Source organism: Phycodurus eques, chromosome 12 (genome assembly GCF_024500275.1).
Source record: "Phycodurus eques isolate BA_2022a chromosome 12, UOR_Pequ_1.1, whole genome shotgun sequence".
Classification (NCBI taxonomy): domain Eukaryota; kingdom Metazoa; phylum Chordata; class Actinopteri; order Syngnathiformes; family Syngnathidae; genus Phycodurus; species Phycodurus eques.
Genome location: NC_084536.1, coordinates 8557642 through 8578565, shown reverse-complemented (window position 1 = coordinate 8578565; position 20924 = coordinate 8557642). Strand labels below are relative to the sequence as shown.

Below are 20924 nucleotides of genomic sequence, written 5' to 3'. Positions count from 1 at the left end.
AGGGAGAATGCGTACCACTATTGGTACTTGTACTACAGTTTGAGAATCACTCTAGACAGTTAGTCATGATAACCACCATGTCACAAAATAGAAATGATCCACAATATCAAAATAGATGACTAGAAATGTTGTTTTTTTTTTACCCATTACAGGACTTCCTTCGCAGCATCCCGGGCAGCCTGCTGTGCTCGGACCTTTACGACCAGTGGACGGTGGCCATGGACAGTGAGGGTAGCGACGACGTGACCGGCGAAGTCCACAGGTAGTGACATTCGCCACGAGCTAATCTAATTCCCCCTTGATCAACAGAAATAACCACATTTTCCCATCATTTTGTAGATTACTGCGCCTGCTGCCCGCCGAGAATCTTCTGCTGCTGCGCCACGTGGCTGCCGTGCTGTACCGCATTCAAGGCTATGCCCACGACAACCAGATGAACGCCTTCAACCTATCCGTCTGCATTGCTCCCAGCATGCTCTGGGCCCCCACACCTGGGACCCCCGAGATGGAGGGGGAGGGTGCCAAGAAGGTGAGAGAACGCAATCGGTTAGCATTCGAGAAGGCTAAATGCTAAGCTAACAATGACTGCGACACAAATATTCCTTCTTACAGTACTTGGACTGACAGAGCTCCAGCACTTTAGCATGTAACATTAGCTCATCCCAATTAGCCTGACATGACAATATTAGCATGACATGCACCAACAAAAATGTTGTCATACCTAATGACGTCAAGCCTAGCAACAACAGTAGCTTCGTTCTTTCACAAGGTTAAATTGTTAGCATTTGAGGAGGGTAGAAGCTAAGCTAACACTTAACATTTCAGAAATCATCCGAATTCCAAATTGCCACGATGACTTTGCCAACATAAGCATCCAGCATCAGCAATAATGGAGGCCTACCAAATGACATTAGGTGTTATCTGTTGGCATTTGAGGACGCCAATAGCTATGCTAACACTTAACATACAGTAACTGTAGTTCATCCCAATTTCCCTGGCGTGTTATGAGGATTCCCACATCGTGTCCAGGCAGGACACGCCCTGCTCCAATATTACTGGCTCCAGGACATGCGCCGCTGCACTATGATTGGCTGTTGTATCCCGGTAGAACACGTCCTACTGCAGCCAGATGGGAAAAGAAGTATGTGACCCAAGTGTGGCGGCGTTGTTAACCCATCCTAATCCTAACCTTTACCCATCTTAAACGGTTTTAAGCCCAAACCTTGCTCTGAACCTAACCATAGCATACTTTTATGTCTTATTATTAAAAAAAAATTTGCATACAAATTTGATACGTTTGGGATGGTAACTCATTACATCTGCATAACCTGTACTTCCACGACGCAGGAGCCAATCATGTTGCAGCGGGGCGTGTCCTGGTTAGAAACTATGTGGGAATCCTAATAACGGTTCCTTGGCATGCTAGCATCGTTATCACAATGATTGAGTGATGACATCAACTCCAATAGTGTGCTTCCAAATGTCATCAAGCACAGCAACAATACAACAGGTATGTTCTTTCAAGAGGCTAACTGTTAGCATTTGGGCATGCTAAAAGCTAAGCAAGCACTTAATGCTAAACATCTCTTCTTAAAGTACTTGAACTTACTTAAAGTACTTGAACTTACTTTAAAAATGTGGTCAGGTGACTTAGAGTAGTCAGATTAGTTAATTTGATTTATCTGCAAAGAGTTACTTTTTTGTTCACCAGAATCAGAGCTTTATATGCTTTTGATATTAAAATATGCTATTGAAGCTCAGGCAACAGATATTTATCATTAACAAACTACAGTTCTTGGGAACATGAGGCAAGTCAATAACCAAGACACTTGATTCAGTCATGGTGTATGTCGTAAATGTAGAACAATATTCAGCCTTTGTTTTAGTAATGACTAATAAAACAGACAAAACACTATATTCTTACCAAGTAATGGGTACGGTTAAGCTAATGCATTTTTTTGTACTGTGGATAAGTGATATTCCTGCCACTTGACAGCTGCTGAAAGTAACTAAAAATGTACTTTTTTTTCCAACTTAATTACTTTTGAAATTAAGCTATCAGTAAAGTAACTAAGTTACTTTTAAGCTCAAGTAATCAGTAAAGTAACAAAGTTACTTTTTCAAGGTAACTGGCAACACTGCTTGGACCTAAAACTTTATCAGTTAACATAACCTGGCATGCTAAGGTACTAACATTAGCAGTCAATGTCAAAAAGTCTCTTGCGATGTTATTAATATTGAATTACATTAGCTTGCTTTTCCAACGCATGCGTGCGTGTGTGCATGCGTGCGTGTGTGTGCGTGTACTTCCATTTTAAGATGGAAAAAAGTGACATGTCAGCAAAAAATAACCTCAGCAACCACAAATATCTCTTTGGCAAACACTCTGCTTACGACATTTCCCCTAGTGGGGCCTGCCTGAGTCGGCGGCCAAGCCTGACTGTGGTGCACCCCTGCTGAGTCCTGACCGGTCTCCAATCCAGACCGGAGTCACATGACCACGCTGTTGTTTACAATTAGCGTTTAGTTTTTTCAAATGCTAAGAGATAAGCAACGCGAAAACGCATTACGCTTGATCTCATTTGACTCCGGATAACTCCATGGTAGAACTCTCATCACAGGGATACTTCAGGACATAATACAGTGGGGGGGACATAATTTGAAACAAGGGGACAAAGTGGGACATAATAGGGGACATTGTTGGTGATGAGTGCTAATGTTAGCATGTTGGCATGCCACAGGAAATGGGATAAGTTAATGGGCAATTGTTGGGTCTCTGGTTCTTTTTGGGTATCCTATTATACAGTGGTGCCTTGAGTTACAAGTTTAATTCATTCCCTGACATGCTCTCAACTCAAAACATCCATCCATCCATTTACAACACCACTTATCCTGGTTAGGGTCGCGGGGTGCTGGAGTCCTATACCAGCTGACTTCAGGCGAAAGGCGGACTACACCCTGAACTGGTCGCCAGTCAGCCTCTTTGTTTTATGTTTAGTTTGACAGCAAACTTCCGCTGGGAGTGGCAATAAACAGGGTGAAGAAATTTTAAAAGAATTGTTAATTAATTCTATCTGCCAAACTGCTGCTTGGTCGAAAGTGAGTTGATTCCACTGCCACCAGACAGCGCTCCTACCGCAAGTTTTTGCTTCCAAGTCAAAGCAAAAACTCAGCCGAACGATGGCTCGCATCTCGAAAAGCTAGTAACTGGGGTCACTTGTATCTAAAGGCACCATTGTATCTTATTTTACGGTATCATTCTTGAGTATGGATTCTCCTTCAAGCAATATATTTGCTCGTAGATTGGCGCAAATGTTGCGTTTCCTAGCTGTTTCAAAAGACTAAAAATGATTCGTTGTCATCACATATGAGGAAATTTTGGCTTCATCTTTGTTACACTAAGACTAAGAAGAAGAAAAGAGGAGAATTAGGAGGATGTCATGGCAATAATATACACTCTCGGCTCCACACTGCCAGCATATTGGAGCCACATCTGCAAAGAACACAGTGGACGTCATCCAAAACCACAGCTGGGAATGTGGATTCTTCTAATCCCAAACCAGGTGGCCGTCTTTTCTTTTTATTTCTCTTTTTAAAAATCGGACAAATAAGTGACATCAGAGAGCAGCCTGGCTGTTTACGCGCAGATGCAAACAGCATTCAGACGCACTAAGCCGCAACATCTGGAGCCAAACAAACAAAAGGTGCCTTGCGTTTCCATGGCGTCAGCGAGGCTAACTTGCTTGTGCAAACACATGCAGGCCTTGTTCTGTCTACTTTTCCTTGGAAGACATTTTAGATACTTAAACTCATTTTCATATTGTAGTTATGCTTTCCTTTTACAGTGCTATTTATTATGCTCATTATAATCCCTCAGGGGGAAATTTCAATTTACACTCTGCTATGACTCTGAAAACCATATGCTAAACAACAAATTGAATAAATAAAATTGATTTGAAATCATAAGTCATGGAAAATAATGGTAAGCAAATATTTACGTAGAGGTGTCACAATTAATCAACAACTAATCGATCATCAAATTAATTGATTTTGATAATCAATTAAACGTTTAGCGCCATTGTTTACCTTAAAATTTTCCATATCCTTTGATATCAGCCTCTCAACAGTTAATATTCTCAGATTTCTGTGGTCGTCCATGAAAGCAGACTGATTATCTTTTGTGTTGAATCAAAATAAGACATTTGCAAACATTTTTACTTTCGAAAACAATAACCATCATTTTTGACGACTTTCTGAAAGTTGTTACAGACCAAACTAGTAACTGACTCATATGGAAAAAAGTAATAGTTATTTTAATGTATTTGGGAATAATGTTTTTTTTTGCAGCCGTCGAATGGATAATGTGTAATTGACATGTAGTTGATCCTGAAGCCACATCAGAAGTGTATATCCAACTAGTAGCCACTTTGTTACAGCATTTTTCCAAATTAGTTACGATTCATTTTCAAAATTGTACCCAAAACACCCCATAATTACATTGTGAAAAAGTAGTATTGAGATTTTTGCAAATTTATTAAAAATCAAAAACTTAAAAATCATAGATAGATATAGACAGTACATCGAGAAGGTATTCACACTACATAACTTTTTTCACATTTTGCTATGTCATAGCTTTATTAGAAAATGGTTTAAATTTAACCGACATTGCCATTTTCCATCAGTTTAAGCAATTTGATGTGCTGCAATAGTTGTAATAGTTATAGTACATTTGAAAAGAAAACAGCCCAATAATGAATAAAAGTTGCTTTGAGATTTTTGTGAATTCATAAAACATTTATCAACTAAGAAATCACATTAGTATTCACAACCTTTGGCATGAAGCTCAAAATTGCGCTCAAGCGCTGATCTTGTTTCCACTGATCAGCCTTCAGATGTTTCTAGAGCTTAATTGGAGTCAACCTATTGTAAAATTTTGATGGAAAAATTCAGTTTTGGAACAAGGTTGTAACAACAAACTGTCGAAAAAGTGAAGCACTGTGGATACTTTCCGGATGCACTAACAAGTGTCTACAACTATTGTCCAGTTTATGTCAAGAAAGGATTCGGTGAAAATAAATGCACATAAAACCAGTCAACGTGAAGAAAGATTGCAATTTCGGCCCAGATTTTCTGCCAAAATGATGAGGTACAAGGGGGGGTTTCTTGTTTACGTGTTCTGTTTGGAATGCGCGTGTGGGTGTTGGAAAAGGTGGATATTCTCAGAATAAAAATATGTGAAGAAAAGTTTGGACAGCTGTGCCAATATCAAGGGGGGGGGGGAAAGTTATTTAGGTCTGGAATTCCTCCAATAAGCATGTCTCATGTGAGCAAACACTCCACTAGTGTTGTCTGATGACTACCACTAGTGTGTAGAGGAAGAAAACACTGTCACGCAGTGGTACTGCAAAACTGCCATGTAACAGCAGTTTCAGCATTTATTTTGCCTTTGTCAAAAAAAGTCTGCAAATTTCACACAGCATCCCACTAAATTGTCAGAAAAATGACAAAGAGAATTGACGACAACTGTACCCGATTTCATACAGAGATACTGCTAAATAGGCACATAACAGGAGATCACCAGTTCCTCTGGCTTTCACACAGAACCCCACAAATGAAGGCTATTACTGGAAAACTTTGCACAGAAATGTTGCTAAATTAGGTTGTAAGAGAGCTAACATTTCTTCATCAGTGCCTTTCACAAAGAACCTCATCTTTCAGACTGCAACACAGCTTCCTGTGTAGAATTGACTGAAACTGACGTCATACAATTTACACAGAGCACATACAAAAATGCTTTTTACGAAGATGCCACTAAAACGACATCTAATTGAAGATCCAGCACTTTGTTGGCCTTTTTTAAAAAGAAAAATAGAAACACCAAAAGCAGGATATTTTAACACAATTGGCCACTTTCACACAGAGATACTGCTACTTTTACACAGAACCCAGCAATGGCAGGATATTGTAATATATCTGTAACCACTTTCATACAGAGATACAGCTAACATAAGATCCAGATTTTAGCGTCTTGTTTCTTTTACACAGAGGCCAGTAATGGCAGGATATTTCCGCACAACCGTGTGGACCCAACTGGACCCCTGTTTCATACAGATACCGTAAAATTGGCACATCTTTTTTTTTTTTGTCCAGTTCAGTTGTAGGGTCAAACAGAAAGGAGCATCTGTATCCCTTTTATGCCAGAACACTTTTATTGTGCCACAGTGGAGTTTTAAGCTGCCACTGTTTCTTTGTATTCTGATGGAATTTTATTGAAAACAGAACAAAGTTTGAAAGGGGAATGACAGAAAAAAAACTAACAAAACAAAGGGGAGAAACAGTGAAAAGTTAACTAAATAATATAGGAAGAGAACAAAACAAAAGACAGGACATTAGCTGTAATAAAGATGACAAAAGTAAATCATTATATGCCTCGTACAATGACAGATTAGATTTGAGTGTTGTATGGAGCAGTAGTGCTTACACCCTGTGAAGGAAGGGCAGGAAAATCTAGGACAGGACTGTACAGGACAAGGATAGGAGGGGACGCATGCAGGACAGAGGTAGTGGACCCCAGCTGTACAACTGAAGTGTGGTGGGAGTGGCTATGTAAATTCTAAACATCTATAGAAGTGCAAGTGAGGGGACACCGAGGAAGTTTGCATAGTTATTAGTTATCGTAATGAGTGAGTGGCCCCACTAAGCGAAAAGCAGAAGTACTTCCAGGTGAGTATCTGCGGACACATGCAAGTGAATTGATACCGTCTCGCATGCACAATAACTTTCAGAAGTGATCTGGAATTGCTGCGCCTGCATCGCAGGGGCAGAGGATCCCACCCAACCCAGCAGAGAGGCGGGGTCGGGCCCAGGGGCCCACCTTAGAGTGGCCCAGTTGACAGGACACCACTCACTCACACAGAGGGACCCGGGATGGTCCACTGGCTCCACCAAAGCTCCACCAACCGGTGGACACCGCAGGGGCCCAAAGTCAACCTCCCAGCCAACCCCCTGGTCCCCGACTGCCAGTCATTGGCCGTACCCTGTGCATAGTGACCCGAGTGGTGTAGTGAATTAAAATCTGTCGTGGCCCGTGAGGACCCCCCAGGAATCAGTGTATGTAGCGCATTAAAAAAATGCGGATGGATGTGTGTAATGCATTCACGGGGGGGAAGCAAAGCGTCTAGACCACGAACCAGCACTGATGTACTGAATCCCGGTCCGACGCCCGCACCAGAATTGAGCGGTGTGAGAGAGGGAATGAAGTGAGTGAATATGTGCTGAGTGATTAAGAGGAATGGCTCCTGCAGGCCGGGCCCATCCAGCGGGACAACCACAGGGAGAAATGACCGTCACACACAGCCTTGCTGTACCGCCCGCTGGAACCTCCCTCCCCCCCATCCCAGCCAGCGCCCGCTACCTGTCCCAGAGTGCGGAAGGTGGAGCCGCCCCTGGACCAGGCAGTGACAAAACCCCTGAGCGAGCTCCACGGTCAGCAGGGCACCCCCCGCCACCCACGGGAAGAGGGGTAGGCGACCGCAGCTGGACGAAAGGACCAGAGAGAAGAGGAGAAATCAGGCGCCACCATCCCCACCAGCAGCCAGAACGGGGAACCAAAGCCGACGCCAGTTAGTACCACACCTGCACACGCGGAACCTGAGCACAGGGTCAAGAAGAGAAGATCCCCAACCCATGCATGTGTCCTTTCATCATGCAAATGAGTGTAAAGTATGAGAAAGGGAAAAAGTAAATAAATACATGAGAAAAAGGAGAAAATAAAACCACAACAACAAAGAATACAGAAGGCAAAACTTTGCTATTACATTTACTATGTAATATTGTTATTGCCAGATGGCATTCTACCCAGGCAGAGGAATCAAAGATCTAGGTTCAGCATGTTGAAAAAGGGTGACCAGCTATCTATGTAATTACTGTATGTAACAGATTTTTTCATTTTCATTTTTTCTAATGCAATGTATTTTATGTTGAGATTTAACCAGTGATTAATATTGATATATGTTGTTTATTTTTTTATCTATCCATCCATTTTCTTCCGCTTATCAGAGGTTGGGTCACGGGGGCATTAGCTTTAGCAGGGACGCGCAGACTTCCCTCTCCCTAGCCACTTCAACCAGCTCTTCCGGGGGGATACCGAGGCATTCTGAGGCCAGCCGGGAGACATAGCCTCTCCAGCGTGTCCTGGCTCGTCCCCGGGGTCTCCTCCCGGTGGGACGTGCCCAGAACAACTCACCAGGGAGGCGCCCAGGAGGCATCCTGCGTAGGAGCAGCGGCTCTACTCTGAGCTCCTCCCGGATGACCGAGCTTCCCACCCTATCTCTAAGGGAGAGCCCGGACACCCTACGGAGGAAACTCATTTCGGCCGCTTGTATCCGGGATCTTGTTCTTTCCGTCACGACCCACAGCTCGTGACCATAGGTGAGGGTAGGAATGTAGATCGAACGTTGAATCGAGAGCTTCGCCTTTCGGCTTAGCTCCTTCGTTACCAGAACGGACCGATACAAAGTCCGCATCACTGCAGACGCCGCACCGAGCCGCCTGTCGATCTCTCGTTCCATTCTTCCCTCACTTGTGAACAAGACTCCAAAATACTTGAACTCCTCCACTTGGGGCAGGATCTCATCCCCGACCTGAAGAGGACACTCCACCCTTTTCCGACTGAGGACCATGGTCTCAGATTTGGAGGTGCTGCTTTTCATCCCAGCCGCTTCACACACTGTTGCGAACCGCTCTAGTGAGAGTTGGCGATCACGGCTTGATGAAGCCAACAGAACCACATCATCTGCAAAAAACAGAGATTTATTTTTCTAGTTCAGTAAAATTGTTTTCTCAGCGATAGGAAATGCAACGAGTATTGATTGTGAATATTAATTTGGGAGGTCGATTATGCATACATCACAGAGTATGCACAGTCTGTGGAAATTGGCGCATAACAGAAAATTCAGCATTTATCAGCATGTGGCTTTTAGACAAAACACAGCAAAGGCAAGATATTTTTGCACAACTGTTAATTAGGACTTTTACACAGAACTCGGTAAAGGCAGGGTATTGTTGCAATTTTCACACTGAAACACTGCATCCTACAGGAAATTGACTGAAATTGACTTAGTCCCATTTGCACTTCATACAGAAAAGAGAAATTTAGCCTGTTTTATACAGAAACCAGAACGGGCAGGATACATTGTCCTTCACGTGACAACAATCTCACATTTTCCTCATACTAATTTTTACATAACTCTGCTTTTTCAAAATGTTGTGTGAAGATTGACACTGCTTTTCCCGCCTTTAAGGTGTGTGAGCTGGTGCGCTTCCTCATCGAGAACTGCACCGCCGTGCTGGGCGACGATGTCACCTTGCTCTTTTCCAACTTCAGCCCGAAGGGTGGCGGCAGTGAGCACAGCTCTGGTGAGACACCCATCGTTATGTTGCGTGACATGTTGCGTGACAGTTGCGTTATGTTGCGTGACAGTACGATACAAATATGGAACGTCGCCGTCGCTGTTGTCATAGGCGTTCACCAATCAAACGACAAGGGAAAGTCACATGACCTCACACAATGTCTTCAATTGGGCTTCCCGGGCATAGGTATTAACACGAGATAAGCCAGCCCGGCTGATCGTCGTGCCTGAATGGCCGCCATTTTGAGAAGGTTGTCGTTACCATGAAGGCAACTGCGCGCTACTCTTGTTTACATTTAGACGAACAAAAACAACAGCTTTCATGTATTGTAGTATTTGTCTGCGCAAACGTGGTGTTTTTTGGTGTTTTTTTATAACGTGTTTTTTTGTTTTATTGTTTGTGCTATTTACTCAGTACTTGAGTAATTATTTCACTGTGTACTTTTTACTCTTGCTCGAGTATTTTTTTGGAGGACTACTTTTTACTTTTACATGAGTCACTTTATTGTCAAGTAACAGTACTCTGACTTGAGGTCAATGTTAGGCTACTCTGCCCACCTCTGGAGCGGACATCCTCTATTGCTACTCTTACGTTCAAGCAACATTTTTGCTCAGCAGATCAGCCAGTGTCTTATTTGTTGCACTGGTCTTTTGTATTTTTGCGTTGAGGTGCTGCCGGTCGCGGCTTGGTTGTGGTCCCAGCGGACCCGCAAAGCGCATGTAAGTAACATCGGCGACAAGAGCTGATCCGCTAGTACATTTTGTATTAATTAGGAAACGCGTCTACAATTATCTAATTAATTTACGGATGTTAATGTTAAATGTATTCAGCGACGGAGCGATGTTAGGGGTTATGTCACATCACAGAATGAACTAATTTCAAATTCAGAAACAGAAAAATACTGTACTTAATATTTTCCTGGAGGATGCATTTGGGATTAGCCTTTGAAGTTGGTGATAGTGAAAAATGAAGTGAAACAGACGATTGTCGCCAGTTCTTTTCCAGAATGAGAGTGCTGAAAGAGGAGGATGCTATTCATGTGGCACAGCTTGAAGCAGGCATCAGGTGCAGGTGGAGATGGGCCTGGCTCAAGTTGGAGGCCAAAACAAAAAAGCAAAGAAATTAGGCAAATTTAATTGTAATCATAAATTTGTACATTAACATGGTGTAAATAAATGTTTTTCTGCGTGAAGATATATTTTTTTAATTTTGCTTTATTGTAGTCTTCGGAGTCTTCCAGATTTCTTAATTTCTGTTAAAATAAAAAAGATTCTCTGCAGGGGGCGGGGGGTCCCCCCAGACCCCCACAAATAATTTTTTTTTTCACCTTTTTCATGTCTTTGGTATTGAATATGAAATTAAAGTGACTTGTCAGCAGCATTGTATGCATCAACAAACTGCATAATATGTTTTTTTTATAAGCAGTTGATAGTTTACTGTGCACCCCACTGTACATATACATAAGTATAAAGCTGTGAATGACAACGAAAGGCAGCGAGACTAGTCAGCAGGGTTGTATCAAACAACAAACTGCATATCTACATAGAAGCAGTTAATGGATAGTATCGTAAGTTATACTGTACAGTACATACGCATTTCCAGGTGACCAAAAGGCAGCAAAAATAGTCAGCAGAATTTTATATATTAAAAAAGATATACATGGTGTCAATAAAGAGTATGTACAACAATGTATAATAACGTATGGAGGATGCTGAATACACTGTTTTACTATAAGATGTGAATGTGGAAAGAAGGCAGTATCATCCGCAGCAGTGGGTAGTATATAAAAAACTGTATGTGTATAAATAATTAGTCTATGTGTAAGCAGCTGATGCATAGGATACAGTACTGTACATGTGCAAATGTGAATGGCAACAAACGCAGCAAGACTAGGCAGCATCGTTGTATGTGCTGACCAAACATTTACGCATTGTGTGTGGTCCCTTCTAGACGCGTCGTCGTTCCAAATGAACGACTCGTCGTACGACAGTTTGGAGAACGAGCTGAACGACGAGCCCGAGTCCCCGTGCCAGGACCAACTGCCTCTGCGTGACAAACGCGACAAGCCCGACAGCCGCAGCCGCGACTCGGTTCTCACGCTCAGCGACTGCGAACCCGACGCTGAGGGCCGCGCCGATGACCTCCTATTGCAACTGCCGCCCCTGGCCCGGCCGCGCCGCTTCAGCCCCGCAACGCGCCAGCCCCGCGTCCGCCACGCCAATGGGGTGTCCTCGCAGGGTGCCAGCCGGAGATTGAGGCGAAGCTCGGAGCCCGCCTTGGCCGCCCTCACGGGGGGACGCCTCCCGTTACGCAAGGCCAGCTATGATGCCGCCATGGAGGGCGAGGAAGAGGAGGAAGAGTTCCTGGAGAAGGAGCTAAAGGGGCTCCACCTGAATTCGGAACAGGACCAGAACAGTGGGTGGCGGAAGAGCAAGCAAGCACCCCCGCCCTCGCTGCGCCTGGACGCCAGCTGCTCCAGCCTCTCCTCGCCAGCCACCTCCCCCACCGGCTCCTCACTCAGCTCCTTAGACTCCGCTTTCTCGCAGTACTCCACCGATTACGGTGCCATCCCGCCGGGGGATGCCCCACTTCGGTCCCCACGGTGCTCTCCGCCGCAGAAGGATCCTCGCCCCGGCGCCCACCCCAACACGTGGATCAAGAAGGACCACCGCCTGTCCCTGAAGCAGCCTCTCAACGGACACGCAAGTGAGGACTTGCCGCCGTCCACTGGTACCCAAAACGGGACGCCCAACCGGCGTTCCAGCAGTCCTCCGTCCTACCAGCAGGCGCTGCTTCAATTACAATGCACCTCACCTTTCTACAAGGGGGCGGACAAACCCCTGACGGTGCGAGAGCTTAGGCTCCTCCACGACACGCCCCCTGTGGGAACTGACACTGTCCAGCCCCCCATGGGTGTCTTCTATGGACAAAGTTCCACCACTCTTGTACTTAAACGGCAGAAGTCCCACTCCCTGACACTCCCTGTCCAGAGCCGGACGCTTCCCCGCCGCCGGTCCGAGCCCGTGTGCCACCCCTCCAAAACGGGCACAGTGGACAGACCCCGGGCCTGCCTGAGGGTGTCGGATGTGGAGCCCCTGTCACCCTCCGCCAATCGCACTGTGCGGGACTACTTTTCCACGACTGGGGACGCGGCGGGCTGCGCGCGGCGCAGCCAGGAGGTGGCGCTGGCCATCGCCCAGGCCAAGAGGGAGTGGCACAGTCGGCAGTGTAGCGAGCCGCAATTAGACGATTTCGACCAGCTCTTCTTCGCCGAAGAATCCTACGTGTAACTACCACCTTTGTACCCGCTTTTTATTACTCACTGTTGTCTACGTGGTGTGTTTACGGTACCAGGGTGGGTGACTTCTTCTGGTTTTAAAAAGGTACCCGCCAAAATAAAAGGTGGTTTTGGTTCCGGTGAAACAAACAGAAGTCACTCAGAAGTGAAAAAAAGGGCACCATATGGATATGGTAGCAGGTATTGATGCACTTCCTAGTGCCATATGTATTAACACAAAATAAGAGCATTTGCATTCATAGCCCGCCAAATTAAGAGCATTAGAGAGGCAACCTGCACTTTGGTGTATTAAAAAAAAAGAGAATTCACCCAAAAGTGACCAAAAGAGGCACCACATGTGTGAGGTAACAGATAAATATTCACTCACATTAAAAAAAGTAAAATAAAATTCTAACAATGAAAAGAATTCATTCTAGTGGTGCAACAAGTAATCGATTAACCGACAACTGATTTTAAAATTAATCAACTATTTTAATAATCGATTAATCGTTTAGAGACCTTGTTTATTTTAAAATTGTCCACATTATCAGAATTTCAGCCTCTCAACAGTAAATATTCTTCGATTTCTGTCATCGCGATGAAGCCAAACTGATTATCTTTTGTGTTTAATCAAAATAAAAGACATTTTGAAAACATCTGCTTTTTATTTGGAAAACAATGATCAACATTTTTGTGACGGATGTTACAGCCCAAAACAGTAACGGAATCAAAATCAATTTATTTCACTTTCACTTTGAAATAATGTCCTGTTTTTGAAAAGCAGATTTTTTAATTTATTTTTTTTAAAGATGATTCATCAATAAATCCCAAAAATAATTGACAACTTCATTGATTAATAAAATAATTGTTAGTTGCAGCTCTAATTTATTCCAAAGTAACAAAAACAGACACCATTTGGATAAGAAGCAGGTACAGATTGACTTCTTGCTTCCCGGGTGCCCATTCACATTCTCCCAAAATAAGAGCATGTAAATCAGTTTTGCTAAAACAAATAGTGATGTATGAGAAGCAAATGTGGCTAAGGTAGCAGACCTAGATGACTTAACTTCCCACTTCCTGGGTGCCATCTGCGTTCACAACCTGCCAAATTAAGCGCTGGAAACACATAAGATTAGTTGAATTAATTGAAAAGTGACACAAATTTGGGGATTGAACTAGCATGCAGTTGCCAAAATGAAAGAGAGTCACCTTTTTACCACATGAATATTTAGTTATTATTTTGTAATGATTGAATCAAGCTGGCAGGTATTTATTTATTAGTGTTAATTAATGCCCATGCTTCTGAATGAGTGCTTTCTACATCCTAATATGGATATTGAAACGCCACTTCCTGGCAAAATTTTCCACCGTATCATCTTGTATAATGAAGTAACGCGTCTTCTTCAAACTTTTTCCCCCACATTGTAAAGTTGTTTGTATTTATAATACAGAAATATGTATATGATAAATATGTCTGATATTTGCTATATGATAAAATCAAATTGTATTTTTGTACATGTACTGCTGCTGCTGTCGCCATAGAAACTTTATTTGCTGCATATTTCTGTCTAGTTGTGTACAACATTTGAATAAAATGCTCTCTTACCACTCTAGCAGTTACAATTTTTAAACGTTGGGGTTTCAAATTGGAGTGAGGTGTTCAAATTTGGGTTTCAAGCCATGGTTAGCATTTAGAGTTGAAAGCCAGGGTTAAGGTTTTAAAATTAAGGTTTTAAGCAATGGCAAATGTTTCAAATCAGGGATGGAAGCTGGGGTTAGGGTTTCAAAGTAAGGTTTTAAGCCATTTAGGGTTTCAAACAGGGGTTATTTAAACAAGGGTTAGGGTTTAAAATTAGGGCTCCAAGACTGGTTAAGGTTTTCAAACAAGGGTTTCAAGCCGAGGTTAAGATTTGAAATGAGGGTGGTTTCAAACCAGCGTTAGGGTTTGAAATTAGTTGCTAAACCTGTCACAAAATGACTTCTTCGGCATCTCTTGACCAATTCGTTGGGGTGACAAAAAGCAGCGAAAAAGGCGTAGAAATGCAACGTGTGTACACCAAACAAAGGAAAAGTTTATTCTGCCTCAAGGCACTCATAACAACGGCATTAAGCAGGCGGGACAAAGTGTGACAGTAACAAAGTGTGCTCGCCGCCAGAGTTACGGCATCGTCGGGTCCTGACTGACGTTTTTTTTGAACGTCGTCTTTGAACCGTGCTCCAGTGCTCGAACGACACTGGCATGCTGCCACATGCGAACACCACAAGAACATTAACAGCATTGCGGAGCACCCATACAAACTGTATTCAGACAAACTCAGTGTTGGGAATTTGACTTTGGAAATGTAGTTTGTTACAAGTTACCCTGTTGAAAATGTAATAGTACTTGTAAATATTTCTAGGACTTTCTCAAAGTCATATAACTAATTACATTTGAATTACTTCTCGTAATTTTCAATCAAATCAACAGGACCCTTGGATGTTTCCTTTAAAATCGTGGCTTAAAAGCATAGATCATTATTTTGGAATTAACCACATAATTGGTCTTTACACAAACAAAGTGAAAACAAAACATGATGAAAGGTAAATACATAATAAATGTGTTTGTTGCATTATATGTGTACAGCGCACATAAAACATGATACCAGGTTGACCAAATGACAAATATCCACAATTTAGATATGACAAACCAGACAGTGAAGGTTCCATAAAAAGTCAGAAATTATAAAGCTACAACTATTCAAAAGTCAATGTTCTTTTATGTGTTAAAAAGTATGCAGTGTAACTACGAGTCTAACCTTTCCAAAATCTCACACAAACTTTATATAGATTGCACCACAAAGTGGTACTTGGAGGTTATAGCTGGAAAAATATGAGCTGTTTGAGACTACGGGAGAATAGCACATGACCAGAGAAGAGCCAACCACAAGCGCCGGCTTTCAAAGCAGGAAGTCATATGAAAGACATCTGAGCCTTTTGTGGCTATATTTCCAAATGTAATACAATTGTAATCACAACTATTTCAAAATGCAACTGTAATTTACAGTTGTGCTCATAAGTTTACATACGTACCCTGCTAGGATTTTTTTCAGAGAATATGAATGATAACACAAACACTTTTCTTTCACTTGTGCTTAGTGCTTGGGTGAAGCTATTTATTGTCAAGCAACTGTGTTTACTCTTTTGAAATCATGATGATAACAGAAAGTACACAAAGGACCCTGATCTAAAGTTGACATACCCCAGTTTTTAATGGCGTGTATTACCCCCTTTACCATCAATGACAACTTGGCGTCTTTTGTGGTAGTTGTGGATGAGGCTCTTTATTTCCTCTGATGGTAAAGCTGCCCATTCTTCTCGGCAAAAGGCCTCCTGTTCCTGTAACTTCTTGGGCTGTCTTGCATGAACTGCACGCTTGAGATCTCCCCAGAGTGGCTCAATGATACTGAGGTCAGGAGACTGAGATGGCCACTCCAGAACCTTCACTTTATTCTGCTGTAGCCAATGACAGGTCGACTTGGCTTTGTGTTTTGGATCATTATCATGTTGGAATATTCAAGTACGTCCCATGCGCCGCTTCCTGCTGATGAGTGCAAATTTTCCTCTAGTATTTTTTGATAACACGCTGCATTTATCTTGCCATCAATTTTGAGCAAGTTTCCAGCGCCTTTGTAGCTCACAAATCCCCAAAACATCAGCGATCCACCTCCATGTTTCACAACAAGAAGGATGTAGCTTTCATTACAGGCCTTGTTGCCTCCCATTCAAATGTAACATTTATGGTTGTGGCCAAAATCACTCCAAATGATTTTGTTGCAGACGTTTTGAGGCTTGTCTCTGTGCTGTTTGGCATATTGTAAGCGTGATTTTTTTTTTTGTGGCATTGGCGTAGCTATGGCTTTCTTCTGGCGACTCGACCGCGCAGCCCATTTTTCTTCAAGTGCATCTTGAAACATCCACACCACTTTTTTTCCCAGAAAGTCCTGTATTTCAGGTGACCTCCTCCGTTGTTCTTTCTTTGCATCTCAAACAATTTTCCTGGTCGTTGTGGCAGAAATGTTTGTTGGTCGACCTGATCGTGGTTTGGTTTCAAACAGAATCTCTCATTTTCCACTTCTTAATTTGAGTCTGAACACTGCTGATTGGCACTCTCAGTTCCTTGGATATCTTCTTATTTCCCTTTCCTGTTTTAAACAGTTCAATTAATTACCTTTTCCTGCGGATCTTTTGACAATTCTTTTGCTTTCCCCACGACTCAGAATCCAGAGATGTCACTGCAAGGGTCTGTCAGGAGCCCAGAAACTCACTGAACCTTTATACACACACTGATTACAAGCAGACAGGTGTGGATGGTTACCTTTAGTAACCATTCAAACCCATTTGTGTCAACTTGTGTGCATGTTATCAGGCCAAAATCTCAAGGGTATGTAAACTTTTGATCAGGGCCATTTGTATAGTATCTGTTGTCATTTTGATTTAAAAAGAGTAAACACAGTTGTTTGATAATAAATGGCTTCACCCGAGCACTAACCACGAGTGAAAGAAAAGGTTTTTGTGTTATCATTCATGTTCTCTGAAAAATGGCCAAGAAATCATACATTCTGCCGGGGTATGTAAACCTATGAGCACAACTGCAATTGCACTTTTTCTCTTAGTAATGTATTGGATTACAAGTACATATATTTTGCAATTAAATTGCGTAATCTCATGACATGTAATCAGTTAGTCCCCAACACTGCATAGTTCTGCTGCTTGGTTATGTAAGCTCCGCAAGACTGTTTGCGGACAGCATTCCCTAATTACGGCGCTCGGGAGCATCGTGGCCCTATTTGTGATTTAAAGGACTCCATGCACGCCTTTGAACCTGAAGGGAAATCAAAAAGCCGTCGTTAAACGTGTGCACTGTACGACCCGTGCCGACTGTCAACAATTATACGATTGTCATCAACAGAAGGTCCACGCGGTTAGTTGAAGTGGGACATTGACGTGTTTTCTGCAATCTGCGCCATATCTCATAATTCTTGCAATGACTCAAGTACAAAGACAACTTTAGGTGTTTCCAGCAAAGCTTAAAGATTCAAATTCAGAGTTGCAAAACCAGCGCTCACCTCTTGCGGCCCACCGACAACACGGACTCCTACCCTGCCAGACCGGTCCTCGTTGGAACCCTGCCAATCCTGAATTTAGTTCTCGGAGTTCCTTTGTTCGCTTCCAAACTGCAATAAACCGTTATTCACAAACTCACCTCCCTGTCCTCTCTGCATCTGGGTCCAACTTGCAACCTGAATCCTGACAGTTTAAGTGTAATCAGATCGACTACAAATAAGACAAATATTCTTGGTAAGATTTGGGGTTTTTGCAGGGTGGGGTTAAGGCTTCAAAGTAGGTCTTAAAAGTTGGATTAGGGATTCAAAGTAGGGTTTCAAAGGAAAACGTTATGTTTTCAAATGAATGTTCCAAGCAGAGGTGGGTTCCGATTTCAAGTTAGGCCTTTATGGCAGTATTAAGGTTTACAATTTTAGATTTTAAAGAGGGGTAAGGATTTCAAGCAAAGGTTACTGTTTCGGGTTTGAAATTGGGGTTTCAAGCCAGGTTTAGGGTTTCAAGTCAAGGTTAGGGATTTCAAATTCTACCCATCCATTTTCAGTACCACTTATCTTCACTAAGGTGGCTGTGCTGGAGCCTATCCCAGCTGCCTCTGAGCGAGAGGCGTGGTCCACCCTGAACTGGTCACCAGCCAATCGCAGGGCACAAAGGGACAAACAACCATTGCACTCACATTCACAGCTGCGGGCAATTTAGAGTCTTCAATTAACCTACCGCGCATGTTTTTGGGATGTGGGTGGAAACCGGAGTACCCGGAGAAAACCCACGGGGGCACGGCATACATAGGAGGCCGGATTCATGGTTATGGTTTTCAGCCAGGTTTCGTGCTTCAAACTTGATAAAGTTTAGGGTTTCAAGCCAGGGTTTGGGTTTCAAGCAAAATTTAGGGTTTCAGATTAAGTAGTGGTAGGGTTTCAATTTGGTGTTTCAATTCAGTGTCCAGGTTTCAAGTTGGGCTTTCAAGCCAGGGTTCAGGTTTGAAGTTGTGGTTTCAAACAAAGGTTACGGCCTCCAACTAGGGTTAGGTTTTGAAATTAGGATTTCAAATCAGGGAAGACCCTCTTCTTCAAACATTATAAAAACTTAAAAGCCAGTTGTTTTTAGTTCTATTCTCGTATTTTTCCTTTTGATTTTGGGGGGAAATTATTATGTGCAGCACTATGTGCTGCAGTTCCCGTGCATGACAAGTTCTATATCAAATAAAGTTTTGATTTATTAGTTTAAAAACAATGCAATAATGTAATCATGACATCCTATTGCCACCTTAAATCTTGCGTAACCCTTAATGGGACGAGGGTGCGCTTTATCAAATATGAAAATATCATGAAACAAACAAACAAAACAAAAGATGACCATGGCGCATTCCCACTCAGCTTGAGGTCAAATCTCCTCCCTGGGCAAACACATTATGATTAGCTATTGTGTCATGACGTCATCCATTGTGAAAAGCCAAATAGGACACTCCTCTACACACAAAAGTCGGGATGGAAGTGTTTGAAAGAGGTTAATATTCGATTCCTGATGACAAATGGAGCTAAAGCTCACCTCTAATGCAAATTGTGGTATTTTACTGACACCTTGTGGACAAAGTGAAGAATCACGCAGGCTGATTTTTGATGAGTCTGGGTTGCCCTGGCAACGAGCTGTCCTACTCCAAATTGGTCACACGGTGTCAGTGTTTCACACCAATTTTAAGATAAAGCTAGATGCTGTTTCAACACACACCTTAAAATGCAACTGTTGACCACAAAATGTCGTAATCGTGTAGCAAAAGGCCCCACACACTATTAGAGTTTGTCACAAAAATTATATATGGCCATAAACGTAATGTTTTTTTCCAAAAGAATGCAATACTTTGCCAATGAAAGACCATATTTGCTCACAAAAATTGTCAAGACTGTCTTCGTGCGCATGTCACAATCCTTTACTGGCTTCATTCATCACTTTGCATGTGCCCTTCATTTGACTAGGACAGATAAGCATGCATATGACTCACACAGGAAGATGCTGGGTGAAGAGCATGTGAGGCGCTTACTTTACTCTTATTCACTCATACACTCACTCGTCAGGTGATGAATATGGAACGTTTTATCATCTGACCTTTTCCTCATAATACTCAGACCTTTTCCTTGTAACAATTCAACTTTGTCCATGTAAAGTGTTTATTTACAATCCAACTTTTTCTCAAAATGTTCACTTTATACTCATTAAAATAAAACATTTGTCTGAGTATATTTTGAGTATTTTAAGAAAAGAGCTTTTTTTTTCTTGTAATGTTAAGGTAATTTCTTAATAGTTTGACTTTATGCTCTAAAGGACCACTTTTTTTTAATTGGAATTTCAGTACGTTTTGTCTTTCAAAAGTCACCATTTTATTTACATTACATCCCCTTTCTCATAACAGTTCTTGTAAAAATATTACCCTTGAAATATTTCAACTTCATTCCTGTTAAACTTGACTTTGTTCACTACATTTTCTTCCAGTAAAATCTAACCATTTTTTTCTTCTAAAAATAACTACTTTATTTTCAAGAGTTTAGGACTTTTCTTTTGCTATTTGGACTATTCTTCACTTAAGACAAAAACAAAACTAAAAAAACTGTCATGTCTTTTTGTCATTTATTCTCTAAATATTTTGACTATATTCTTGCAAAATTACATTTTTCTCATATTTCAACTTTATTCTTTAAACTTCTTCCCCTCTAAAATTGGTACTTTATTCTCATAAAACTAATTGTTATTAAAAATATTTAGATTTTTTTTCACTTCATAGTTCAACTTTACTATGGCAATATTTCTACTTTTTTGTAACCCTTTTTGTAGTTTTTTTTTTCTTTGAAAAATGAATATTTAGTCTTGAAAAAATATTCTACTTTTTTAGTATTCCATATTTTCCCTCATAAAATTATGGCATTTTTTCTTGTAAAATGAATACTTTCCCCCTTCAATATTTCAACGTCATGCTTGTATTTATAAAATCCAAATTTTCCCCATAAGTAAAATCATTGCTTTATCATCATATACAGCGGCAAAAATAAGTATTTAACACGTCACCGTTTTTCTCACTAAATATACTTCCAAAGGTGCTATTGACCTGAAAATTTCACCAGATGTTGGGAACAACAAAAGTATA

General features: G+C 41.9%; 1 protein-coding gene across 6 annotated transcripts in view; it reads left to right on the top strand.

Moving 5' to 3' along the window:
- Positions 1-14296, top strand: part of LOC133410959 (rho GTPase-activating protein 20-like) — a 54591-nt gene extending 40295 nt beyond the window's left edge. For all 6 annotated transcript variants that reach the window (XM_061692661.1, XM_061692660.1, XM_061692658.1 and 3 more), the window contains 4 exons: positions 153-262; positions 340-529; positions 9303-9417; positions 11362-14296. In XM_061692661.1, coding sequence (XP_061548645.1) covers positions 153-262; positions 340-529; positions 9303-9417; positions 11362-12701 — 1755 coding nt within the window. In that variant the 3' untranslated portion in view covers positions 12702-14296. The remainder of the gene's footprint in view (positions 1-152; positions 263-339; positions 530-9302; positions 9418-11361) is intronic.
- The last annotated feature ends 6628 nt before the right edge of the window (positions 14297-20924 follow it).